Raw genomic sequence first — 25,979 nt, forward strand, 5'->3', positions numbered from 1 at the left:
TTTTACTGTTTCCCTGGTGCTGGTGGTCCAGAACTAGTATCATTAAACATAATAAGAAGAGAAATTCTCACTACACTCACTTTCATGAATCCATTCATAAATTAATGAATTCTTCAACATCAACTGCTCTCCAAAACAGCTCAACTGAGCAAATGAACAAGGGAAAAATAGCTTTATTTCAACCAGGGAATCAAAAATATACATAAATGATATGAAGTACTGCATTAACAAAAGTCATCATCCAAACCACTGCTTGAAAAATTACCCACCGTCAAAGATCTTGATATATACACAATACATACAAGGGAGAAAGCACTGAAGCTACATTATGCACTTGACATAAGATAATTTTAATCACTCAAATATATATTTTTGTTTCACACAGGGCAATGGTTCAAATGTTTAAATAACTGCAGAGGTTTATGTGCAAGATTAGAGGTATTTTTCCTCATTGATGGAATGAAAATTCTCAAGGCAATCAAACTACATTTTCCCTCATAATGTGCGTGGCTGTTATGCAGTGTTGGGGATTCAGTAGTTACATGTAACTACTTGCATGTAAATACATTACAAAATAAATTGTAACCAGTTACAGGTACTAAGGGAAAAAAATATTAAATTAGTTACCAATCCTAAAGTTGGTGATTACAAGGGGGGGTTACATCCCAATGTATTCTTTTCAGTGAAAAGCTTACATGTGGAATATAACATTCATTCTGCTGCTTTGCATCTTTTTGCTGTGCAAAAATGCCTTCTGTTGGCAGATTTCTGGACAACACAGATCACCAAAGCTGTTGGGACAAATTTGAGTGCAACACCATCCAGGGAATACAAGAAACTGCCTCTAAATTTAGACAGGCTCCATTTATTTGGCAGTATGTGCTAAAATTTTTAGCATTGTTTTTGATTTGTTCTCATTTGAATCTGCACTGTCTCTTGTCTGCCAATTAAATCAGTGCCCATCGCTCTGAGCAACCTGACTCTTGGCTGGCTGCGACCAGCTGAGCACATCACAGTGCTTTGTTTGTGATCTACATACTGGTGATCTCTTTTGGTGGTTGTGCCTAAAAATCAAAACATTCCGATCTTAATTCAGGTTATACTGAAGAATTTTTAATAAAAAAAAAAAATGTCACTTAGTGTTGAGATCTGCTGTGAGGTTTACACTGTCTGGTATAATTTATGTTTTTGGGACACTGCAGCTTTATTGTCTGGTTGAAAACATTTGTTAGACAAGCAATCAAAAAGTAATCAAATGTAATAAGTTACATTACTTTGATGAAGTAATTAAAATAGTTGCATAGTTGCAACTAGAGTAACTAGTAATCTGTACCCCCTTACATTTCAAAAGTAACCTCACCAACACTGCTGTCATGGTATCACTTTGAAAACTGAACTCTGGTGCCTTCGACTGAATGAAGGAAGGTGTATCAGATCAAAAAAATCTGGCCTTGCTGCAGACCTGTGAATTACACAATCACTTTAAAAAGTTTGGAGCAATTCTGCAGTAACAGAGTGTAATGAGATGACAGTTCATCCTTGATAGCAGGCAACTAAATAACAGCATCAATGATTAAATATGATGCTAGAGTCTGCTTCCCAGCACCGCCCCTAAATAAATACACTCCACTGAGGCAACTGAGTAGTGATTTGACTGCTCCCTTCTTAGTAAAGTAGTATTATCTCTTGACTGGCTGCCACCACGTCGATCCCTGCAGTTTAAACACAGCCTGCTTCTCTTGGGGACTAAAGTGTAAGATGGTCAGTATGGCGTTGAGAGTCTGCTGCCGCCCGCTGCTGTCCTGAAGGGTGAGGAACTTGTAGATGACGTTTTTGAGGTATTCCAGGTTGGCTCCTTCCCTGCCCTGGTCTCTCAGCAGTTTGTCCAGCTGGACTCGCAGGTCAGCCACTTCTTCATCGTGCCGCTCTCCATTAGCGATGAGTTTCCCCTGCAGCTGGTGCACGTCCTCCTCCAGACGGTGCTTCTGCCTGCGCAGGGAGCCGATCTCCACCTCCTTCCTGGCTAGCTGCTCGGCGTACAGGAGCAGGGTGGGCTCATTGGGCCCTGCCAGTCTCAGGGCTTGGGTGATGATGTCACTCTCGTCCTGAGCGGGGTCGTCCACATTAGCCTCATCGCTGTTGCTGCTGCTGCCCCCGTCTGCCATCGCTCTGGAGTCTGCCACCCTGTCTCCTTCGTCGCTGCTGCTGTGCCCCCGGTGGCCAAGCAGGCCATAGCTCGGAGCAGCTGAGCGCAGCTTCTCCAGTTCTTGGTCTTTCTCGGCCAGCAGGGCCATAGTACGGTCCCTCTGCTTGTGCAGTTCCCCCTCCAGCTTGAGCAGGCTCTCTCTGTGTTGGGCGTCTACTCTTTCCAGATCCTGTTTGTGGCTCTGCTGCAGTCCAATCAGACGCTGCTGACGCTCCTCCAGTTCATTTCTGTGCTTGACCTCAGCCTCGTCACTTTGGATGCGCAGATTGATGTACTTTTCCTTCAGCTCGGCCAGCTGTTCACGGGCTTCCTCCAGCTCCTTGGCTTGGCAACCGTCCTTAGCGTTTTTGTTCTTCAGCACCACTTGGGCCCGTACTTTATAACGCTCAAACTCCTCCTTTAGCTGCCGCAGCTCCTGCTGGTAGTAGAGCACCGAGGCCTTCTCTCCATCAAAGAACTCTGTTCTGCCCTGCTCACCCTCCATCTCAGCGAGCTTCTCGATCTCCAGCGTCTGCTCAGGATTCCTCTGAGAGGCCAACAGCAGCAGCTTTTTGACTTTTTCCAGCTTTTCTTTCAGTACATTGACATCCAGGTTGGCCTCATCCATGCTGAGGTCAGAGGAGACCCTGCTGGAGGCAGCGATGGCCAATGTCTTGTTTTCTGTGTCCAGCTGCAGGATGCGCTCCTTCAGCCGGTGTGCGGTCTGCTGGTCTCTCTGTCGAGCTTTCTCACAAGCCCCCAGCAGCTCCGACAGCTCAGACACTCGCTCCTCGAGACTGGCCACCCTGCTTTCCTCTGCTTGGGCTTGTTCACGTGCATGCTCCTCTGCCTGAGACGCCTGCCAAATGACAAACATGGAGGAGTCAAAACCTAAACAGTCTGTTAACAATGACACCTGCATTCACATCTGCTTTAGCACTAGAACTAAATCAGTTTTGAGATGACTGGTATTTTGTGTGTCCATACCTTTCTGATTTCATGCTGTAACTGCTGCTGGTAGTGATTTTTGAGCTCTGCCAGCTCCTGCTGCAGCTCCTCTACCCTTGGGTCTGGTTTGCTCTTCTCAGCCTCTACTGCTTGCAGTCTCTTTCTCATCTGCTCTCGTTCCTCCATCACTTCCTTTAGCCGTGCCTCAAACTCAATCCCCCGGTCCACTGCCTGTGTGGTTTCCAGCAGAGCTGCCCTTGAGTCTTCTAACTTGAGCTCAGTGTCCTGCCTCAGATCCCTCTCCTCCTGGAGGAGCTTCTGGAGCTCCCGTAGCATGTGGGCATGGTCGCCCTGCTCCTGCTCTCTCTCGTGCTGCTGGGTGATGACCCGGGCCTTGCTCTCAGCCAGCTGCTCCTGCAGGGCTTGCAGCTCCACCTCGTGCTGCTTCTTGCACTCCTCCAGCCTCCCCTGCAGCTCCTCAAGCTCCTGCTTCATGATCCTTTTGTCAGCCTGGAAACTGGCCTCCATCCTTGACTTTTCCTGAGTGACTGTGGCCAGTGAGCTGGTGAGGGTGCTCAGCTGGGTCTTGAGCTGGCTAACTCTCCTATCTGCCTCTGCAGCAGCATTGCTAGGCGGGGGTGTTGGTTGTGGCTGGTCTGGCACTCCACTACTGCTGGAGCTGATGCCGCTCTCCGAGCCGCTGGCCTCTGGCTCGGACCTGAAGGCCAGTGAGGGCCCTGTAGGACCAGACCCCCCAACATCTCCAGGGGCTCCACCATGCTCTTCGTCAGCCTGCTCACCTCTGGTGCTCTCGCTGGTTATGCTGGCAGCTGTGTCGGCAGAGGCAGCAGTGTCTAGACTGTCCTCACTGTGCAGGGAGCAGTGGTCATCTGGGAGGTCGGAGGTAACAGAGGCTGCAGAGGCCCCGCAGAGGGGGCCATCATCGGTGCGCTGGCTGAGATCAACCTCCTGAGACACAGTGAGTACCTTGAGACTCGCCTCCAGAGCCTCCTTCTCCTTCAGCAGGCTCTTATACGCTCTGACCACATCCTTGAAACGGGTTTGGTATTGGATCAGTTGCTTCTTCTGGGATTCAATAGTGTCCAGAAGCTCTTTCTTGCTGGGGCCGCCCCCAAAGCTCATCCCAAACTTCTCCATGGCTCAGGTGCAGTTTTAGCCACAAGAAAGTTCAGCTCAGCTTGCGTCCATATTCACTGGCTAAACTGCAAATCCCACATGGAAGGAAACACAATGTCTTTACTTATCTGAGACAACTCATGACGAACACATGAAGGTGAAAAGAGTTGCCATTCTGGTCTGATGACACTGGATTGTTGACTTTCTGCAGGTCAGATGACTGTGGAAAATGTCACAAAGGAATTAGTGTGACATGCAGCACAGCGACTGCACTCCAAAGATAAGTGACATATGGGAAACTAGAAGATGACACATACCTATTAGGAGTAATCCATTTCATGTGAGATGAGCCTCAGTTTCACTACACAGACCTGGCAGGAACAGAAAGTTATTTCAATTATGAGCTCCTGAAACAAGATCGCAAAAGAAATATAATTACTCTAAAATCCACATGTTGTACTACTTGGGCACTACACCTCAGCTGAGTTTACTTAAAGTGGAAAAGGGGTAGGCTGTAGAACTAGGCAACGTTATCAAAGATTTAATGTTTGGAACAAATGTCTTTGAATAAAAGACATTAATCTATGAAGTGAAATGAATCTATGAATCCAGAGAAACAGGTTGTACAAAAGGTAAAGCGTGACATACATGCGAATTGCTTCCTGAAACCTGCTCCCACTTATTTTGGTCTTTTCTCAGATTTAAATCTTTTCTGTGTAAACATTTAATTTGGTTGCTATGTTTATTGTAACAACAAAGACGATAATGCATTTTTTTTCTTATTAATTTAACTTTACTTCTTGTCAAACTCCACATTCACAAATGTAAATTTACACACCAAAAACTCAATTCTTTGTATTTATGAAGGAAATGGAATAATACATGTCAACAGTTCTTGACCAAAACAAAAAAGCTATCATAAACAAAGAATGAATGAATGTATACATTATTTCCAAATTCTTTAAGTGAGTTTATCGTCATATATTCGCGTATTTTTTTTTTTTATTTATTATTATTATTTTTCCTCACTTTCTTATCACTTATCTTTTTTGTTAGGTTTGTTTAGTTTTGCTGTTTTACCCTACTTCACGTTTTATTGTCTTGATTCTTCATAAATTTGTCAGAAATGTTATCGTCTTTGTTCATGACTTGAAGTTTTAAAAAATTGTTTTTAAAAAATGAACATTAGCCTCATTTACTTTCCACGGTGCTGAGCTTATGTCACTTTTAGCTACGTAAACAGTCTCCCCCAGTCCTGCTTGTGTGGCAGCATTTAAAGTTTTCACGTTGCTTTCTTTGCACATGTTCACATTTTATTTGTTTCATTGTGTTGCAGCAGACATTTGGACGGTTCTGGACGGTAAACTGTGCAGTGGTGGTGTAGGTCAGGAACTTGCTCGCTAGCTGCTGCTGTCACTTTGATGCTTACCTGGGAGTCCCGTCCGCCGCAGCGGCACCGGCCGGCTGCTGCTGTCGGTGATGCGGGGCGTCCGGACCGGCCGACACCGACACGTAGCGTCCGCGTCCCGGCTCAGCGAGCTACAGAGCCAGCTGGAGACGACAATCAGATTACACAGCTGGCATTAGTGCTGTTTGGCTGTCAGCAAACGACGGCCATGTTGGTCCAAAGCGGAAGTAGAAGCGGAGCGAAGCAACTGTAGTCCGTGTTGCATTCAGGTGCTACCAAGAATATCGGAATTTAAGTAGTATGCATGTTTTTTTTTTTTTTTTGTCTATGCAAAGGTTCAAAGGTGAAAGGTCTATTAATATTCTATAGATACATTTTTGTATATATTTTTTGTTACTCTTAAAGTGTATGCAAAGGCTTCTTTTTTCTCTTTTCTCTGTACTGATCGACTTTATATATTTTGTTAGTTGTGTTTCGAAAGACACATATTTCTCCAACCAAATCAAAGTGAGTGTGCAGCACATGTACTTCAGACCGACTCTGACTTTGTGTTTCTATCGACCTGTCGACACAAACATACCTGGCTTCTAATTGCATTGGTCCCGTAAATACGTTTTAAACGATGCAAAATAACTACAAGATGTCTCAATTTTCAGAGATGAGCCGCATTTTGAAGTTGACAGCGCGGTTTCCCAGTCTTTCCGCCACACCTGAACGTCTCAGCGGTGGTTCGGTTTTAATAAAGTTGAGTGAAAGCAGTGACGTCAATTATTCCGCGTTGGCCTGGACGTGGCACCCGAGGAGGAGCTGCGCCCACTCTCTGTCCGGCTCGGATTAGACACATCAGCTCGGCGTTTCAAGCCTCCGTGATCTCCACAATCAACTGTCACTGTTCAGATTGGCACCACCGCTCAGCCGGCATCTTGTCACAACATGGGGCTCACCATTTCGTCGATATTTTCCAGGCTTTTCGGAAAGAAACAGATGAGGATACTTATGGGTGAGTAGCGGGGCTAAGCTAGCTAGCTAACCTAGCTTGATGGCTGTCTGAGTAGGGACGAGATTTGCCATCAAAACGCTCTTTTCTTAGCTTTTGACGATAGACACTTGTTTTCTCAAGTTCCCATTCCTAGGTTTACCAAAATCCCCTGTTTTATTTGTGAATATTTGGCGAGTAAGTGAAAGTAGCTGGTGAGACTCTGTAAGTGGCTAATGTTAACGGTAATTAGCCAGCAGAGGCATCCGGCTCGCAGCCTCCCTGTGTTTTATATAACCATCATACTTGTGTCTGTATGGGAAATGGCTAATCTGTGGAGACTTTGATCAGTGTGACTTCTCATGGTTGATGATTCCCTCTTCTTTTGCAGTTGGGTTGGATGCAGCTGGAAAGACCACTATCCTGTACAAACTGAAGCTGGGAGAGATTGTGACCACTATTCCAACCATTGGTAATTATCAGTAACATGAGGGGTGGGAGGGAAATCGATTCACTTATGTATCGTGATTCTTTTTATGTTTTTTTAATCATTTTTTCTAAAATAACTGAATCAATTTAGGGTGAAGTTATTGGTATCATATGGAATTAGATGACCCAAGGAATCTGTTGGTAGGCTGTCGACAAGGGGATTAAATATCAGTCCAAAGTTTGGCTAAGTTTTGGTGAGGGAAAAAACTGGTGGGGTTCCATGACCTCTGACCTCCAGATGTCTGAATGAAAATGGGTTCTCTGGGCAGCCATGGTTTTCCCCTGTGCACACATGCCCACCTTATGACTGGAAAGCCGAGCCTCTTGTGGATTCAATGAGCCACATTTGATCCATTTGCGATGACGTTAGCCCCCAGAGGAGCCATTTCACTGTAGCGATATTTTTTCAAACTGGACATCACTGTATAAAATGACCTACAGTGACCTCTATGATAACTACAGCTTCATGAAACTTTACAACCACAAACTAGAGGAGAATTCACAAAAACAAATCACAATAAATTGTAATATCAAACTGAAATGCTTGTAGAGTCGCAACAGTTAAAAATCACAATAGATTTTGAATTGGAATCCAAGTATTGTGATAGTATCAAATCGGGAGATAAACAGATCATCCCAGCCCTCGTAAACATGTTCACTGAAAAACGTGCCCTGTAATTGAGTGATGTATGTGATAATTTGTGACTTTTGGGATGGTCTCTATTGTCTTAAATTGTATAGATTGTGTTTGAATTTGATGTGAAGAGCTGGGGTCTTGTGTGAACATAGCTGGGGGCCACCCTGTGGGTTGAATGAGTTCGGCTGCCTATAGAGCTGTTTGGGCTTGCGTGCCAGGTAGCTCTTTTGAAGGCAGATTAGCTGATAAGATAAAATCCAGACTAGCCAAAACAAAAGTGTACACAAATGAGTGAGTGATTTAAATCATTATTTCATCGTAGTGGCTCAGTGACTAAAGTTATTCGCTGATGATGGTCAATCATATCGCTGTGATGTGAATGAGGTTTCCCACCACGGTTTATCAGCTGCCTTTTTTTTTTATGTGCCTGCTCAGGTTTCAACGTGGAGACGGTAGAGTACAAGAACATCTGCTTTACAGTGTGGGACGTGGGTGGTCAGGACAAGATCCGGCCTCTGTGGAGACACTACTTCCAGAACACACAGGTACAACAACACACACCTGACCTTTGACACCACCCTGACTCACCCAAAGACCGTAACCTTTCCTCTTTAACCACTTTGGTCCTGTTCAAATCTGTGACTGTGTTAGTTTGCAGTGTCTTTAAGTTACTTGCTGTACACGTGTTATATTTAAAACCACTCAGCACAGTAGGATTGTTGACACATAGCATTGTTGTGAATGGCAGACAGCACACCTGACCTTTGAAGCGGTGTTTTGCAGGGTCTTATCTTTGTTGTGGACAGCAACGACAGAGAGAGAGTGGCAGAGTCAGCAGAGGAGTTGTCAAAAATGGTAAGTTCAAAAGTTAAAATCCAAATATTATTCAAATTGCAATCTGACTAAATGCAGTATCCAACTCACAGGAGCTGCAATTTTTAGATAAAGGTAAAATGAGATTAAACATTGATGCAATTAAAGTATTAGGATATAATATATTGTTTGGTACAGACCCCAGCAAACCTCACACCATCAGTTTATTAACCTTTTCAGTGAAAATGAAAATTATAATCCAAAAATGATCATTCCTACTAAAATCGTTAATTGCAATATCTGTAAGGTTTTTTTTTCTTTGGTACTATATTGGTCAACCCTAGTAAGTGTTGAGAATGCACTGTACAAGGCAGGTGTGATGCTTATTCTCTCTAAATTTTGTTTGTAGAAACTCTGGGAGCTGAAATAATCTCATTGGTTGAGTTGAAGATCAGTGGGCGGGGCCAAAGAGCAGTTTTCAGAGCTCAGGTTAACTTAGCTAATTGGTGAAGCTGAATGGGAAGGGAGGACCTCTGGTCAAAGTAGTAATACAAATGGAATTTTTTTTCATACCGTATAAGAATGAATGGAGACATCAGGAATGCTGAAAAAGACAGGGACAGTCTGGACGATTAGTACAAACTGAAACATGAGGTCAGCTTTCAGGAAACTGTTGATTGGCCCAGATAGTAGGAGTTAGATAAGATGATATTTTATACATTTTATATAAGATTATAATTTACAGGTTATATAAGATTATACCTGCCACCAGAAACTCAAACTCCAGCCTGCCCTTTTTGTTGCTCTTGAACAACAGCACTGCTCCTGGGGAAAGAACGTGGCCGGCCTAAGTCAATGAACTTGTTAGTGAATAATGAAGTTAATTATCCGGGGATCCTTGAGCCGTCGTGACTGTCCTTATTCATTCACACTGTCACGTGGCCCTCTGCGAGCCCGACTTTTGTCCTCCCGGTGGCCCCTCATTCACTCTTCTCTCTGTTGTCTCGTCAGTTGCAAGAGGATGAGCTAAGGGAGGCGGTGCTGCTGGTGTTTGCTAACAAACAGGATTTGCCAAACGCCATGCCTGTGAGCGAACTCTCAGACAAGCTGGGCCTGCAGAATTTGCGCAGCAGAACTGTAAGTCTCTTGCACACACACACACACACACACACACACACACACACGTTGTAGTGTTTTACCTGTACTCACTTGCCTTGAGGACCCAAGGTTTACAGTTTTGTTTGTTATACTGGATTTATTCAGTAAATCGAGAAATATGTCAATCCAGCATCACTGATCTGACACTTAAATCTAGAATTTTTATCATCATAAATATAGGTTTATTATGTGTATGTATGTATATAATTTATTATTGCATTTATTTTATTTTGCTTTTTTGTAATTTACTTTTAGTAATTCTTTACTCATAAGAATGGTAAACATACCAAGGTCTGTGCTGGCATTTCTAGTACTGTAAATTTTGACACTGCAAATGAGTGTCAATCCTAATTATCTGTGATCAGTGTCCTTGATTACTCATGATTGGTATCAGCGTCAGCCTTGAAAAATCAATATCAGTCGATCAGTGTTGTAAATGAATGTGCAGAGCTGATGGTCGGAGCTCACCGGTTTGGTCGTGTCTCTGCAGTGGCACGTGCAGGCGACCTGTGCCACCCAGGGCACGGGCTTGTACGAGGGGCTGGACTGGCTATCCAACGAGCTGTCGAAGCGCTAGAGGAGGGCCGAGCCGGAGGAGCAGGACCAGAGGGACCGAGTGACTTGAACCTGGTGCAGGAGGAGGAGGACGGAAGGAGAGTGGTAGAGGAGGAGCTGCAGGATGGAGCATTTCACCAGAGGAAAATGCAGACTTTTGTTTGTTTATTTTATTTCACTTTTTTTTGTTGTTGTTTTTTTCTTTTTTAAATTATAAGTGTCTGTCCGGTAGAATTTGCGGTCATGGACTTTGCGCTCAGTTCCTGTTCTGAAGCCTTTTTTTCACTATTCTCCTCTTATTCTGTGTGTTGTCGCTGAAGATGTTTTAGACTGTTTCTATCTTTTTGTCTTTCTTTCTTCTACCCCCTCCCCTCCCCCCCCAAAACAACTCCCTCGATAGGAAAAATGTTTTTAATTTGCATGTTTTAACAGAGAAAATCATAAATATGGAATTACATGACGGTTGTGCTAATGTTGATTGTTATGGAATGGGTGGTAGTGCCTCAAGGATGTTGAGCTTTTGGGGGAAGGGGGAGGGTGTACAGAGGGGTACGGGACAGGGATTTGCCGGTGTTGTAGTCTGTGGAGAGGGAGGGGGCGGCTTGAGGCTCAGGCCCCCTCTGTTCTCTCCCTGAGCGACTGACTCATTCCAGAGAGCCGAATCTGAAGGCCAGTTCCATTCCTTAACAATGTGAAGAATGCAGGACATTAAGTGTTTTCAAGGGCCATTGATGCAATAAAAGTGTCTCTTTTTTTTTCCTTCTCAACTGTTGAATTATCTGTGGAGATTTTTTTTCTGGAATGGCTTTGTAGGTCAGATCATTTGTGACCTCACTGTAGCATTTGATTTAGTTCAAGCATGGGACTAAAGCTGACTTGACCCAAATGATGTTTAATTTTCTACAGGAAAACAAACAAAACAAACTGGAGAAGACAGGTTTTCATGGCAAAATTAAACAGTGGTTCTAAACGCCAAAAGTAATTGCAGAGCAGTCACTTTGTTACACATCGGTCTAAAAGCTACAGCACTAATTGGAGGCAGTGGTAGGCAACATTAAGGTAGCTCTCACAAAATAAGAGAACAAAGCTTTAAGTCAAATTTTATTCAATCATACAAGAGCTTTAAATAGCCAAAACCAAGCACTGTCTAAGTTACACAGCATACACATAGCACTTATAATACAGGGGGAAAAAAGAAAAAAAAAATGCAGTATAGTTGTCGATTATTTAGTACTTACACAAGTTCAACAGATGTTAACTATAGCAAACTGTTGACACTGGGTTAGAAAAGCCATTGAAATTATCCCAAAAACCTGATTTTCAGCAAACTGCAATGAAGCTGCTGGGCTGCAGGGGAGCAGCGTCTGCTCACCACAGCCTCAGCTATGAGCAGGATGGATGGGGAGGGATCTTCTTTGCCTTCCAGACACACGCCGTTCATCGTCAGCGCTGCTGTACACCAACTTTTGCCTTCCAAATGTCCTGAGTACATCATCTTTCACCACAGTCGAATGACAGTCCACTTCACATTCCCCTGCCTTCACAGTTAAACATTGACAGGCTCTCGCTGGTTGTTCTGACGCTTCACAACAAACACTTTCTGACCAGATACAGTCACCGTGTAGACAAAGTCTTCCAACACCACTGTGGAGATAAAACATGTCAGGTCACAGAAATGCAACTAGAAGTGGCACACCAACAGTGAGTATGTTTACATGCACACCACTACACTGGTATCAACAAGTATATCAGTATACTCACTTCAAATGTAGGTCATGTGAACTGCTAAATCTTATTTGGGTTATCTGCAGCTTCCATTAAGTTAAAGACTTTTTAAGATTAAGCCAAATACATTTTAAAACCAAAATTTTCAACAAAAAGCTGGAATGCTCTTGAAATGTACTGTTTGTGCATAAAGGGATTGATTTGTTGCTTTTTTTTCTTAAACAAGTAGGAAACAGCCTGAAAGGCTGCTATTAACTGCTGAAGACATGTCCTACTTCAAGAAAGACCCGCAGACAGCCTTTAATTATTTTAGTCATGTTGTGAGTGGAACATTCTTTACTGCAACATTAACTGTATGGACGATGGTTGTTAGGCAGCAGAACTGCATGGATTTGCATACATGAAAACACAAGACACTCAATCTGCTGGCACTGCCACGAGTTACAACAGCTGGCCAACACATTACATGTCATGACTAGAGTTTAATCTGCTTCACCCCTCTCAGATTTGACTAAGTGGTGTGAAAGTTAATTTGAGACTGGCAACATTTATAGTCTCTGGGGGCAGAGGACATTGACATTCAGCTGGTTTTTCTGTGTGTGCAAAACTGCATGAAAACAAGAATTATCCATGCATTGTCAGTGACACTGGCTGGAGACTATTTTTAACCCTGATTAAAGCAGGGGCAGTGACTACACTGTTAGGTGATGAAGAGTATGTGTGCAGGTGTGTGTGTGTGTGTTTTACCTGACATTCGTTTGAAGGGTGGCTCTGCAGATCCGTGCAACTGGAAGCGGCACGCCGTGCGGACCATTTGCATGATCACTCCGGCAGTGTGTTCATCATTCTCCAGCTCCCCTGCAGACTGGAGGAGACACACAGAGGTGAGAGGTCAACAGTGACACATGATGCCTCACACAGGACGGTGGCACAACAAACACCGTTTATGAGATTATAATTTCATTTAGATATCAGTAACTGTAACAAGGAAATAAAATCAACTGGACATTTGTTTTTACATCTGTGAACTTGTGCAGACCTTTTGGATTTGTTTCCATAATTGGAACCTCTCCAAACATAACCAATATACCATTAATCACATTAGACAACATCCAACATAGTATTCTTTATGGTGGATAAAAGGTAAAATATTTTATACATAATCTACTTTTTCTAGCTAAATTTTTTAAACACAAATGTAAATGTCTGATCCCCGCCACCTATTTAATGACTTTATAAATGCATTAGCCTGATTTTAAAAATCTTTGAAATTGCCAGAACCAAACAGGACAAAAAATAAGGTCTTACATCAGATTTTAACTTAACATGTCACTGTATATTTAGATATTTTATATCCTTTATTAAAAATTATTTTGTATTTATTCATTTGCATGTTAGCCTGATGGAACTATTTAATACTTTACGTATATATTTCCTTTACATAACTTAATCATCATCTTGTAACACTGTCTTTGATCTGTATTATTCACTGTTAACTTTGCGTGTAATGAAATTTGTACAGCACTTTGGTCAGCTTGAGTTTAAATGTGATCTATGAATAACGTTTACTTACTAACTATGATCGTACAAAGCGTTATTTTGTTGTGAATTTCAAGGAATTTCAAGTTCAAATCAATTTTGTGATTGGTGAACCAATAATAACAGCAAACTGATGAACTAATGTGTCGAGCATATTTATAACTATAAAGGTTCAGTGACTGAAGGGCAACTTGATGTGTACATGCTCATTTAAATGACCCGTAAAGAGCTTGGAGTCACACGGTGCCAAGTGTGCCCGTGTGCCACTACGCAACGTGATGTACTGCTAGGTTTTGAACAGAGCCTGGCGTCCCAGACTCAACACAGCACATATCACAGAGGAACTGTTCAAAACAAGGTGGAGGGACCGACTCACCGCCAGCACCCCGTCTTCACTGATGACCAGGTAGCCCAGCTGGTCCGGGATCCTCTCCAGACCCTGCGTCAGAGCCGCTGTGATCTGAAAACCAAAAACAAACCCTATTGGAGGCTATGCTAGGGCGCTAGCTAGCACGGTAGCAAAGAAGTGTCAGCTGCCTCTTACTGCGACATGTACGCGCATTACACAGGAGGTGAACACTACCAATAGCACTGACAACAAAAATATTATCTTTATGACCGTAATTATGTCAAACAAAGTGTGTGAAAACGGGTAAACTCACCATCCTCACTCCTTCTGCCCTGTGAAGTTGCCTCTGAATTTCCTCCTTTCCTGTTTCACGTGACTGCTGGACACCTTCTGGTGCCGCTCGTGCATTCAAGGATCCAAAAAAATGTGTGCACACAAAAGTGACCCTCGACGTTTAAGTCAATACGACTAGGCACCAGGACTACCCGCCATATTTATTTTTTATATTACATATATTTTGTCACATGGAGCATTTACTTACTGGGCCAACGATACTGAGCAGGCGATAAGTCGTATCCGGAAATTCGTAAATACACATTTTCGAGGAGCACTTGAACTCAGCATCTTCGGTGTCCTAAACGTATCAGGTTATCATCTTAATTCAGCTAAGATGGATTTTGAATGTTTAGGTAACAATTGATAAGTCACAGCAATAAATTGATTAAAGTTATAAACGATGGAGACGTCAATGTTTTATGTACTGTATCAAAATAATTGTTTTTGTGTTAGATTCTCTGTTAGGCCATCAGAGGGCGTACTTCCACGGAACGCTGTCTTTGCTACAGCGGAAGTTCCAGTCAGCTGACTCCTTCACATGATCAGGAGGATCTGTCATCAAAGCCCGTTTTCTGATTTTCTCCCTTCCTAACAAAATCTGCAAGATTGACGAGCTGTAATGGCAGGTCGGGGAAAATTAATCGCCGTGATTGGCGATGAAGACACCTGTACGGGATTCCTGCTCGGTGGAATTGGCGAGCTGAACCAAAACCGCAAGCCGAATTTCTTGGTGGTGGAGAAGGACACGAGCATAACAGAGATCGAGGAGACCTTTAAGTAAGTGGCGTCATCTGATTACCGTGTGTTGGTGTGCAGAGATCCCAGTCAACAGCGTACTGGAAAGGCAGAATGCTCGAGCTGGTCAGCTAAATGTTGTTCAGTTATTTACGCCAAAGCTCCATTCAATAATCCGGTTATTTAATGAGGTTTTGATTAAGCGCAACATTTCACACCTAGTACAAGTCGACTTGCATCATTTTACGCATCTATATGAGGCATTCTGCAATTCGGCATAGGTAGAACCCAACAAGCACACATTAACATAAGTTTGTCACGTTACTTTTACATGCTTAACGTTACTGCTACCACTGACATGCATCATGGGGGTAGCAGCGGACAAGCAGCGTGGTCCCGTTAAAAAATTGAGATGGTATTGAAATAAAGCACAGCTTCGTGGGATATCTCTGCGCCGAATTTACCAGTAGTACTTGTGGATTTGCAAAACGCTTTAAATTAAGTTTTAGGTGTGTCTACCCTTGCCAATAAACAAAACAGCCTTAAATTGATGAGACTTTGTACTGGAATTTGGTCAGGCATTCTCTCTGCATGCGAATGTAACTATGGAGGGTGGTGATAACACATTCTGTAGTGTGGTTGAACTGTTAACTAATCCTTGGTCTCTTTCTCAGGAGCTTCCTGGCCCGTAAAGACATCGGCATCATCCTGATCAACCAGTTCATCGCTGAGATGATACGCCACGCCATCGATGCCCACATGCAGTCTATTCCTGCAGTGCTGGAGATCCCATCCAAGGAGCATCCCTATGATGCCTCTAAGGACTCCATTTTGCGGAGAGCCAAAGGCATGTTCTCTGCCGAGGACTTCCGATAAACACTCCACCCATGTAACATACACACACCCTGCGTTCTGGGCAGGAGCGCAGATCCACCGTGTGACAGTATAGATGTCCATGACTTGAAATGACCTTGTGTTCTGATTTTGCCATGCTATTAGGTGATTAGGCTTCTTCTAGGTTATCAGTAACTGAATCAATATTGATTTCCACATGACCCCACTGTTCTCAGTTGTGTTCAGGGTGCAGCTACCATTCCAGATTAAATGTTGTTTATAATTTGCCCTTTGTCATTTCTGCCTTGTAGTAAGTTATATATAAAGAACACTCATTCAATATAAATTGTGTTTCTAGGTTAGATGATGTTGTCTTAACCAGCTATACCAGAGCAGTCTCATTTTTATGTTAAGACTGTAATCAATGAGATGTATTTTTCCTTTTTTTCCCCAGAGAAGACATGATATCTAGGCCCAATTTGCAGCAAAGAGCTTTTTTTTTTTCCAGGAAGTGTAAAATGTTTCCATGTGACGATGCCTCACATCTGTCATTTTTAGATGCATGCATCTGTAAGCTGAAAAGGCCTATCCTCTCTACAGTTATGTGTTTACAAAGCTGTAAGGTAGTTTAATTTCCTCACAGCAGAATCCAGCTCAGTGCATGTGATACAAGGGGAAAATGGATTTGGAAATGTAATACCTTACACTTACACGGTCATATCATTCTTTGTGTTAATACAGCTGCCTCTGAATCAGTTGTGTAATCGTTACAGGTGTATTAACTTATTGCTATAAAAACCCTGAGGGGTTTATATTGAAACAAATAAATTATATTGTTGGTTGTGAGTTCCTTGTGATTATATTGTTTGATTCATCACAATATCAGTGCAACATCACAGTCACATTCACACCAGACCTGTCTGAAAAGGTTACACTGCTATTTTCTAAATCTAAACTAATGAGACGAGAGATGCTCTATCCACAACTCGTGCCACCCGAAACATGCCTCTGATTGCTTAATGTGATCAGCTTATCTCTGTTCAATGAGTAAACTGAGCTGAAGGGAAGGATTTCCTAACACTGACAAGGACATTTGACTGAACCATAGCATGAGTGAAAACAGACCCAGGCGTAGGTTGAAACAGTTCTCATGACCCTGGCAGAGCAAGGCTGGCATGTAGCGGTTGATAGACTGATGCTGTCCAGTGCCACGTCCTGGTAAATATTTGAACAACATTGGGAGGTGTCATTAATCGTCCCTGGTGGACAGGAGCGACCTTCCGCTTACCTTCAGTGAGTGGAGAACAAACTGATTGGGGTTGGTGGGTGGTCATCATGTGACTGCTGATCTGGGAATACTGAGCAGGTCTTCCCGTCACTTCATGCAACATGACCTTAAAGGAAAAGCTGAATTGAGATCTGCCAGCATATTGTGAGTTGGCCTTGGTAAGGTGTGTGAGGTATGCAGAGCTGATTATAAAAGAGCCACTAACACAGTGGGCTTTTCCTCGGTTGGTAAAGCTAAATACTGTAGCAGTCCTCTTTCTCTTATTTTCCCGCAGCATGAAGCACATGTGGTCTCTCTGTGTTTTTCTGCTGGCTTGTGCCTTTGGGATTCCTGTCCCGTCACTGAATGACATGAGGTAAGGGATTTATCACCTTTAAGCACACATACAAAGACTGATTCAACAAGTGAAGGGAATAATAATCATCCCTTGATAGTGTCATGCATGCGTCAGGGAAAACATGGTTTTGGTGTGTTTAAGAAACAAGAAAACTGCTTGCAAAAGGCTTATCGCTACCTGCTGTCAGTCAATAAATTCAATTTAGAATGTGAATGCTGACCACAGTGAAAGTTGATGCTATCTTTTCTTTGTTCTGCCTGCAGACAGCATGATCAGAACACAGTCAATGTCCAATCTGCCGACAAACAGGACAACTTCACAAGGTGGGTAATGAGGAAGATGAGGAATGGTGAAATGGTGAAAAGTGTCATCTAAATGAAGGTTCAATCTCGTGTTTTATTCCCTCTCTGTAGCTATAAAAGTCACGTCCCGATGAATGATACCGTGGGCAATTCCACACTGTAAGTGTTGAACAGCTGCGTCCCAGACTATCAATATTATAATTTATATCTCAGTATTACAAAATGTGTTACTTGATGTCATTTATAAATATTTAATGTACACAGAAATGCCTGGAAAATATAAAAAAGTAAAAACAAATGACAACACACCGGGTATGGGAGGCTGAAATTGGTCATTTTTCAAACAGTGGCAGTTTCAAGTATGCGTTTATTTATTTCTACAGACATCCTCAATCAAATGGGACCAGGAATGACACTGAGAGGACTCCTTACATGTAAGTAGATGCATAAACTTGCTGTATAATTAATTTCTCAGTCATTAGCAGAGCGTGTGTTTGAAATCAGGCTGAAACTCATGTCTGTTAATCATTACAGGGTCTTCCTCCCAATGCCAGACATGTATGTGATCTCTCTTTACGTCTAAATAATGTTCAAATGCACACAGACAGTGGCCGGGTTACGGTTGCCTTAGAATATGTGGGATCATGTGTTCAAATGAAAAAAAAAAAAAAAGTTTTTTGAGTAAAACTTTCTTTTTCTGTTGCAGGGAGACATCACCCGATGTGTATGTATCACTGCACAACTATCATATTTCTGTCAGTGTTTCATGATAACTGGAAATTTAGTTAGATCTACAAACTAGCCACACTAACCTCATCTAGCTAGCTAACTAGCTAGCTACAATACTGACTTTCCAATATCACCAACGCCAAAGTTCATATGATATGTTATGGCTATTTTGAAAATTTTATTCATATTTTGAAAAGAATTTGCTACTTGTCATTCAACTTTGCCAGTTAGCTAACATGTTCTTTAAAAATGTGGCTCTTTGGTTCCACCCATGGAGGTTTAATTCAACCAATGAGATTATTTTTGCCTTTGAGAAATGTTTCTATAAGTAAAAACTAACTGAAACACAATTTGCATGCTTTATAGACTCTTAATAGACCAAAGTACTGGCTCTGTTAGACTTGAATGGAACACAACCTGAATTAACGTCATTAGTAATACCTGTGTTTACCCTGCTATTTTATATCAAAATGGCTGCTGTGAGTACAGTCTATAGTAAAGGCCCTGTCTTCCTTGTTCTTGCATTCTTTCCCCCCCCCCAGTCCCAGCTTAATAAATGTCTTTCCTTCCTCAGCATTACCCTTCAAGGTACTTCGGCGTGTCGACTTCCTACCTGTGCCACTGTAAACTTGGGTTCCTCCATGCAGTACGGGGATCAGACAGCAGGCGACGCCACCAAAGATCCCTATGGCAATGGCAAAAAATAAAGTGTTCTAAATCAAAGGCAGCATTACAGTGACTCCGACTGCAGCACATTATTATACTCTCCACCAGCTCTGTGCTGCTTGTTGATGCTTCAGAAGTTTCTTTATATGTTACACATGATGTACTTTGACTGAGCTGCAACATATGATTTGGGTGACCGGCTTTGTCTAGCTTCTTATTAGGTCTGTTAAAAAAACATCTGTGTCAATGTGTCAAAGATCCTCTCCTTGTAATATTGTTAGTTTCTTGGTTTTTGGATCAAGAAACATGCTAATAAACACTGTGCAAAATGAACTTGTGTAATCAATATATTAAAGAAAAAGTGAGGTATCACATTATTTTGGATAATATTGATGGCAATTTAATGAACACCCTGTACCATTCAATGACCTCAAATATCACCGCCCATAGTTTTATGAAGACAAATAAAGGAAATCCATGTGATTCAGCATTATGATTCCTGAATATAATCTAAATATATTGTAACCCTGAATTCTGAAAGAGGATGGCAGTCATTGTGAGAGCCTGCCATTTTTGGGTTAAAACAGACAAAATCAGCATTGTCTGGATCATCTGGAGATGCTCCTCACTCGATGATTTTGTATCCACACAGGCAAACAGGATCCGGGGTCCTACTGAGGACCAGCTAGTATTTGATGGACAAACAGGAATTCAGTTAACATTTAACACCTATGCTGTGCTTCTGCCAACAGGACAAAGGCGCTGCCACAGGGTCAGAACGTGACACATGACAGCTCCACATACATCAGGTGAGTTATTCTGGTTTGGGGAAGTGAAAGCTCTGATAAATCTAATATAATGTAATGTAATATAATCAATTCAGGCATTAAATTAGTTTGTGTCATTTTTTTTTTTTTTTTTTTTTTTGTTATATCAAGCCCCAATGAGCAATTTCCTGGTGATTCAGGGTAAGTAGCAAAACACTATAATCATATAGGGCAGTTACTTTACAAAATACATGCCTGAACAATACATTGTGCACGGGAAGAATTTCATTGGAGGTTTTATGTAGCTGTACTGGCAACGGACGTCCTGACTGCTTATCAAATGATTTGAGGTTTCTTGTAAATTCTCCTAACAGGAGGGTTGGATGGTATGACGACAGAATTTGCTTTTTGAGCACCTGTGCCTTGGCGAACCTCGGCCATGACCTGCAGGCAGGGGGGGACGAGACAGCGGGACAGGCCACCTCAGACCCCTACGGAAACGGCAAGCGATGAAGCTCAGCGGGGCAAGAGCAAGAGCAGCACTATCTTGTTGTCCTCCAAGAAACATGACATTATTTCTCCCTCACTGACAGACTGTTTCACTTGTCCTTCATTAAAACACCAGTTAAAACTGATATTTCTTTGCAGTTACAGAATGTGGTTAATGTGCATTTTTGTCATTATACATATATGACATATCCAGTAAACAGGGGCGCGGCCATCATTTCAGAGGTGCGGGGGATGGAATCCTCAGGAGTAAATAAGTCAACAGGTTTACGTCACTTTATGTCACCACACACTCTATTCTACATTAAATGACAAGAAAATCACCATAAAAAATACCACAAATAAGAAAAAAGGTGGGTGGGGGGGAATCATGAAACTGAAATTTATAAAGTAATTTTGTTTCTTTTTAGCTTACATTTTTCAAAAACATTTTATGTGGTAATTCTGTGGTAACTTTACGGCAATTGTGTGGTTTTGATTTTAGATATATATTTTTAATGATAATGAACAGTTTCATCCCTTTAAAAAAAAAATAAATCAGTTTTATCTTAATTTTTACTTGTGTTTTAATTATTTCTGTGATTAGGGACAGGGTCCAGATGTCAGGGGATCATGTTCCACATAATTACTTTCGAACCACTTGGAAATTCATTAATGTGGATCCCGCAGTGAGGATCAGAAACTGTGTATCATATTTAGAACTCTCACTTGCTGGCTTACATGGTGATGTAATAAAGACTTACAGATGAAATAATGAACAGAAATGCATCAAAATAAGGGTTCAAACACACCACTCAGAATTGAAGGGTGTTGCTCCAGGACTGCAGTGGAGACGCACAAATTTTATCTGGAGAAGGAACTTCAGACATGGATCCTCAAAAGGAAAACATTTGGAAAGAAGCTGTGCTGAAGGAAAACATGATCAGGTTAAGGTGGTTTCAGCGTAATCTGAAGAACAAAACTTGCAACCAAACAGTGCAGAAAGTTGGTGAGAAGCAAAGGGGAGTGAAGCTACCCAAAATCACACAGAAGCCAGAACAGCATGCCAAACCCTCAAAAACGCCTCCCTCCACAAGACCTCTGAAGAAGAAGGTGGTGGAGGAAGAGGAGGAGACAGCTGCTTATACGGTGATGCGACCCCCGTCAGGACACATCCGACAGGCACTTTATGAAGGCCTTTCTCAAGAGGAGGCTGGACGCCATAAATACCTGCTGCTGAGGAAAGACAAGAGTCCAGAGGAGAAGTATCTGTATCCTCTGACCCACAACTGGCTATATGGATGGGGCTTTGGTAAGACTATCACATCCTCAATCTATTGAATGTACTTTAGACTGTCTTATATGAATGACTGATGGCAAAAAAAAGATAGTTTAGTAAAACAAACAAAGTATTCCAAAAGATCTTTTATCCTCTATTGGATGGAAAAGAAAATTCCTTTCAGAAAGCAGAGTACATTTCCTGCAAGCTGTAAAAGCCAAAGCTTAATATTAAATTGAGCCACACCATAAAAAGTGGGATTCGAAACACTTTGGAAGGTCATTTATATTCACAATAATCTGTGTCAAAATGCAAGTGAATACACAGTGTTGTTTTTTTTTTTTTTTCAGTCAGCTTCAGCTTTAACTGCTTTGAAAAAATGAGAGCACACTGTCAAAATTTCCAAAGAACCGAAGAATGTGTCCTTAACTGGTGTATTATGACTGGTGAATGGATGTGCATTGCTTTGCTTCGTTTAATTTAAATGTACAATTCAACTCTGTGTTCCACTTAAAGGGGAGATCCAAGCGTGTGGACCCAAAAACGGCCGCCACGCCATCGTGAGAGAGAGCTTTTTCCGGATGAACGGCATCTTCCCCTCCATCTCCAAATCAGATATTGGTGGATAACCGTCTCATTATCACCAGCGACCACCAGCTGACATCAAAATAAACTGCACAATGAAAAATTAAAACATAATCTACATAGTTTTGTCCTCTAAACATACCGGTATTCTTAAGTACATAATAACTACTTGTTAACAACAGATTATTGATAAGTAATAATTTCCTTAAAATCCTCCTCAAAGAGTGCAATCAATGCTTCAACCACAAGAGGGCACCAGCAGTCCATAATTAGCCAGTAATATTTCTCCGCTATTGGACATTATATGCAGATATGCACTCAGTTTAAATGGTAAATTAAAGGGCAAAGTGTCAATGAAATGCTGGGAATGTTTTCAGGTTCATATTAATTTACTTGCCCTCACATTCACAATTCACATATAATTATAGCATGATATAAACAAACACTGTGTTTCTTTAGTTAAACCAACACACATTTTCTTGGCAGATAAAGCAACAACTGACACTGCCATCACACACTGTGGAAATTATACACCTCTCCGGTTCCCACATCAGCAGGATTTAGTCATGATTTTGGTCAGAATGAAAAACTAAACAACAGATGTTACACCATACCAGTGATTTTGAATGTTTGGCCCATTTACTACAATTTACCCACATTTTACATTCCAATAAACCATTTTGCAAATCATGCGGGGGTACTAAACACTTAACAACATATAATCAGAATCCCTCCTTTTTCAAATTTGAATAATTATGGTGATGGAATACTGGTGTGAAGAAAGTTTGAAGTTTCTGAAAGGTCATTTTCATATCACAGCGGAATGAATGGAAACCAGTGGCTAGAGAAAAGGGAGGAAAACTGATATTCGAGTTGTAAAATACGACCGCTTGCTTTACGAAAAGATTAGCAGAAACATGAAGTGTATACGTTTTGTAGATGTTACACTGCACATGCAAAATCACTGCATTGTCCTTGGTATGTTTAATCAAAATGTCCTCTGAAAAAGAAGCTGCAGCCTTGTGATAGGCCAGAGATGCTGCAGAGCTGGAATAATTTGGCTTCTGACTGACATGACAACATGACCTAATGGGATTTGTCGTGGGAGTGAACAGCTGGGATTATTCAATCACAGCTTTTAGAAACGACACACTTTCCTGGTTCCCAGTTTTGATACTGACCCAGCCCTGACCTCTGAGACTGGCAGATTCACACTTTGCCAGTAAACAGAGACAAACTAATTAGTCAGTCACTGGGAATGCATGACACTAGAAGACAAGTAGTGTTTCCGTCGCCAGTCAACTTTTTGCCACTGGGGAAAATTACAACTTTAATGCAGCCATTTCATTAAAACACGATTTATCTGTCTGTTGTGCTCCAACCAATCTGTTAATGTCAAACAAATTATGTCATCAAACAAATTATGTCACTGCGCTATTACAAAACATCTGGTAGACAGTGTTGCTTATTATGCCACACAACAGTTATTTATCCTCTGACAAAAATTAACCCATGATTATGGTAAGCCAACTATGGTTTTTTGATGAAATGGTTCAAAGGTTATGAGATATTTCTCTGATTAATTTTGAATATTTTATCGAATTTTACTCACATTTTGCAGTGATTAGCGAAAGGTGATTTTTCATATTTTTTTACCACTTTTTTTTTTTTTTTTACCATTTTTAGAACCATGGTAGAACCATGGTTAGGACTCTAGAAATCATAAAGTACCATAGTAAAACTGGTTACTACATGAAAACCACAGGAAACCACAGGGAATTTTCCTAAGCGTCATAAACAACATCCATAGCTTTGTTACTGTAAACACTGCCACTGTGCAAAAACATATTTTTTTATTCCAATTTCTCACCACACATTTCATGTTTTCAGTAATTATATCAGGGAAATTTGAAAATAACACAAATTATCCAGCCTTAAAACACCCAGTGTTTATAAAAGCAGTAATTGCATCAAATAGCTGGACTCCTAATCAAGACGTTCTTCCTGAGGCCCAATCTTGGATCAGCACGTCTTCACCTCCCCCATTACTGATTATGGTCTCTGTGTTTGTGTGGGACTGAGACAGGGAAAAAATTACTTCTAAGACTTTATCGCATTTATTCTTAAAGCAACATAAATGTTCCCCTGCACTGCACTGCAGTGCTAAATCGGTTTAGTGCTCTTCATCCTGCATTAGCAATCCTCCCGCCGAAGTCTTTTCACCTGAGGACACTTACAGATTGGAGTTTTAGCTATGCAAACTTTTCTCAGAGGCACAGATAATCTCACTGGCTACATTAAACCTCAAATAACCAAGGTTCTTTCCAGACAAGTAAGGGAAAACTCAAGCCAGGTGAAAAATCCAAGAGGTAAGAGAGGAGATAGCTGATATCACAGAGTTATTCTCCCTCTGAGCCTCCACCAGCAGCTCTGCCAGTGGTCAATCTGAATCTGCTTGAGATAGTGAGGGAATGAAGCATGAAGGAAACTCAGACTGTTGTCAGTTGCACCAGAAATGTTTTCTTTTTATGGATTTACTGTATGTACAGCTTGTTCTAAAGACCAAAAACTCAGGAGGAAACAGCAGCTGGTAATTCTTGAATCAGTAGTTCAATATGTAACAATCTCAGAACCCATCGGCTATCATTTGACGATGATTAATCACTGCCAATTTCTAAGGTTTTCCTGTGTAGCTGCTGTCTGCTTGCTTCCGCTTCCATTTCTTTTATTACACAAGCCAAACATTTCTCCACACAAACATTGATGTTTTGTAGGTGTTTTCAGTCCAGCCGACATTTCGACACCCAAAATCTTGTCCTTGCCTACACATTCAATATAGGATAGGCACCAGTTGCTTTTAAATGTAAAGATCAAGAACAAGAGCTTAATATTATGAAGCGTAGTCACAGTAGAAAAGGAAGTGAGATGTTTACTCACTGCCGCAATCGTCATCAGCTCCGGAAAGAACAGGCCGACCTTGGTGCAGACCTTGGTGCTCAAATGAACGGGTCTGCACTCTTCTGCAAATAATAGCGCACGACTTTGCTGTTGTTTTTTTAAGATTAATATTATTTTTCAGCACTTCTGCCTCATTTGACCGTGACAGTAGAGAGAGACAGGAAAGGCAGGGGAGAAAGAGGATGACATGCAGCAAAGCGCCTGAGGACGGATTCAAACCCGGGACACTGCGATCACGACTCAGCCTTAACAAGGGGTGTGTGTTTAAGTCAGTCTCATTCTGTGGATCGAGTTTAAAACTATTTTTTTAATATCATCAAAGGCTGCTTAAACCACATAAACACATAAGTCACCAGTAAAAGTTTTGTTGCAAAACTGTCCTCTGTATCGTGTGGAAAAGGGTGTTAAATGAATTATAAGTCCTCAAACCTTTCAGTATTGGCTTTTTTCAGTAATAATGTATGATATGTGTTCACTGCCTAGAACTGCCACTGTATCACTATCCAACAGTACTGCATGCCATACAGATCAGCAGCACACCAGGCAGGTGGACAAGTATGGGATGTGCTGCTGCTGCGTACTGATACAGAGGAAGTCCTTGGAAAGAAAGTAGTTTTGCCGGTTTGGAAGTGCTAGAAATAGCATTGATAATGAATCTCAAACAATCCTGTACTGTTGTGCGTCCTTCAAAACATTTTCTCAGCTTTGGGTCAGTGCTCAAAATTGCGTTGTTTTCCGGGCCAGGTACTCTTCATTCT

General features: G+C 41.8%; 5 protein-coding genes across 7 annotated transcripts; 3 read left to right on the top strand and 2 right to left on the bottom strand.

The window, feature by feature from the left end:
* Positions 1-153: 153 nt before the first annotated feature.
* On the bottom strand, positions 154-5,909 carry gcc1 (GRIP and coiled-coil domain containing 1). Of its 2 annotated transcripts, XM_030045337.1 has the most exons (4): positions 5,700-5,909; positions 4,588-4,641; positions 3,173-4,490; positions 154-3,044 (listed from the first exon to the last, which is right to left on the bottom strand). In XM_030045337.1, the coding sequence occupies exons 3-4, from the start codon at positions 4,289-4,291 to the stop codon at positions 1,680-1,682; spliced, it is 2,484 nt and encodes an 827-aa protein (XP_029901197.1). In that variant the 5' UTR covers positions 4,292-4,490; positions 4,588-4,641; positions 5,700-5,909; the 3' UTR covers positions 154-1,679. The 2 variants fall into 2 exon arrangements, with proteins under 2 accessions (XP_029901197.1, XP_029901198.1); XM_030045338.1 differs by lacking the exon at positions 4,588-4,641.
* A 546-nt stretch (positions 5,910-6,455) lies between these two features.
* On the top strand, positions 6,456-11,078 carry LOC115355006 (ADP-ribosylation factor 5). The gene is made up of 6 exons (XM_030045621.1): positions 6,456-6,678; positions 7,046-7,126; positions 8,216-8,325; positions 8,564-8,635; positions 9,605-9,730; positions 10,242-11,078. The coding sequence occupies exons 1-6, from the start codon at positions 6,612-6,614 to the stop codon at positions 10,326-10,328; spliced, it is 543 nt and encodes a 180-aa protein (XP_029901481.1). The 5' UTR covers positions 6,456-6,611; the 3' UTR covers positions 10,329-11,078.
* A 312-nt stretch (positions 11,079-11,390) lies between these two features.
* Positions 11,391-14,357, bottom strand: lamtor4 (late endosomal/lysosomal adaptor, MAPK and MTOR activator 4). The gene is made up of 4 exons (XM_030045624.1): positions 14,233-14,357; positions 13,947-14,030; positions 12,779-12,896; positions 11,391-11,950 (listed from the first exon to the last, which is right to left on the bottom strand). Exons 1-4 carry the CDS (start codon positions 14,233-14,235, stop codon positions 11,853-11,855), a joined length of 303 nt encoding a protein of 100 aa, XP_029901484.1. The 5' UTR covers positions 14,236-14,357; the 3' UTR covers positions 11,391-11,852.
* A 410-nt stretch (positions 14,358-14,767) lies between these two features.
* On the top strand, positions 14,768-16,670 carry atp6v1f (ATPase H+ transporting V1 subunit F). Of its 2 annotated transcripts, XM_030045622.1 has the most exons (3): positions 14,768-15,032; positions 15,665-15,889; positions 15,922-16,670. In XM_030045622.1, the coding sequence occupies exons 1-2, from the start codon at positions 14,875-14,877 to the stop codon at positions 15,864-15,866; spliced, it is 360 nt and encodes a 119-aa protein (XP_029901482.1). In that variant the 5' UTR covers positions 14,768-14,874; the 3' UTR covers positions 15,867-15,889; positions 15,922-16,670. The 2 variants fall into 2 exon arrangements, with proteins under 2 accessions (XP_029901482.1, XP_029901483.1); XM_030045623.1 differs by having other exon boundaries at positions 14,769-15,032; positions 15,665-16,670.
* A 4,617-nt stretch (positions 16,671-21,287) lies between these two features.
* Positions 21,288-22,307, top strand: LOC115355554 (protein ATP6V1FNB). Its single transcript, XM_030046412.1, has 2 exons — positions 21,288-21,711; positions 22,195-22,307. The coding sequence occupies exons 1-2, from the start codon at positions 21,288-21,290 to the stop codon at positions 22,305-22,307; spliced, it is 537 nt and encodes a 178-aa protein (XP_029902272.1).
* Positions 22,308-25,979: the final 3,672 nt, after the last annotated feature.

This window comes from Myripristis murdjan, chromosome 23, assembly GCF_902150065.1.
Source record: "Myripristis murdjan chromosome 23, fMyrMur1.1, whole genome shotgun sequence".
In the NCBI taxonomy this organism is placed as follows: Eukaryota; Metazoa; Chordata; class Actinopteri; order Holocentriformes; family Holocentridae; genus Myripristis; species Myripristis murdjan.

Excerpts from the sequence above, each read along its gene's own strand:
- gcc1 (XM_030045338.1), bottom strand. The coding sequence starts at position 4,291 with ATGGAGAAGTTTGGGATGAGCTTTGGGGGCGGCCCCAGCAAGAAAGAG. Across the intron at positions 3,045-3,172 it reads TACAGCATGAAATCAGAAAG|GCGTCTCAGGCAGAGGAGCA; the intron begins GTATGGACACAC and ends GTCATTTGGCAG.
- LOC115355006 (XM_030045621.1), top strand. The coding sequence starts at position 6,612 with ATGGGGCTCACCATTTCGTCGATATTTTCCAGGCTTTTCGGAAAGAAA. Across the intron at positions 7,127-8,215 it reads GACCACTATTCCAACCATTG|GTTTCAACGTGGAGACGGTA; the intron begins GTAATTATCAGT and ends GTGCCTGCTCAG. Across the intron at positions 8,326-8,563 it reads ACTACTTCCAGAACACACAG|GGTCTTATCTTTGTTGTGGA; the intron begins GTACAACAACAC and ends GGTGTTTTGCAG.
- lamtor4 (XM_030045624.1), bottom strand. Across the intron at positions 12,897-13,946 it reads GTGAAGACGGGGTGCTGGCG|TCTGCAGGGGAGCTGGAGAA; the intron begins GTGAGTCGGTCC and ends TGTCTCCTCCAG. Across the intron at positions 11,951-12,778 it reads ACCCTTCAAACGAATGTCAG|TGGTGTTGGAAGACTTTGTC; the intron begins GTAAAACACACA and ends TTATCTCCACAG.
- atp6v1f (XM_030045622.1), top strand. The coding sequence starts at position 14,875 with ATGGCAGGTCGGGGAAAATTAATCGCCGTGATTGGCGATGAAGACACC. Across the intron at positions 15,033-15,664 it reads GAGATCGAGGAGACCTTTAA|GAGCTTCCTGGCCCGTAAAG; the intron begins GTAAGTGGCGTC and ends TCTCTTTCTCAG.
- LOC115355554 (XM_030046412.1), top strand. The coding sequence starts at position 21,288 with ATGGATCCTCAAAAGGAAAACATTTGGAAAGAAGCTGTGCTGAAGGAA. Across the intron at positions 21,712-22,194 it reads GCTATATGGATGGGGCTTTG|GGGAGATCCAAGCGTGTGGA; the intron begins GTAAGACTATCA and ends TTCCACTTAAAG.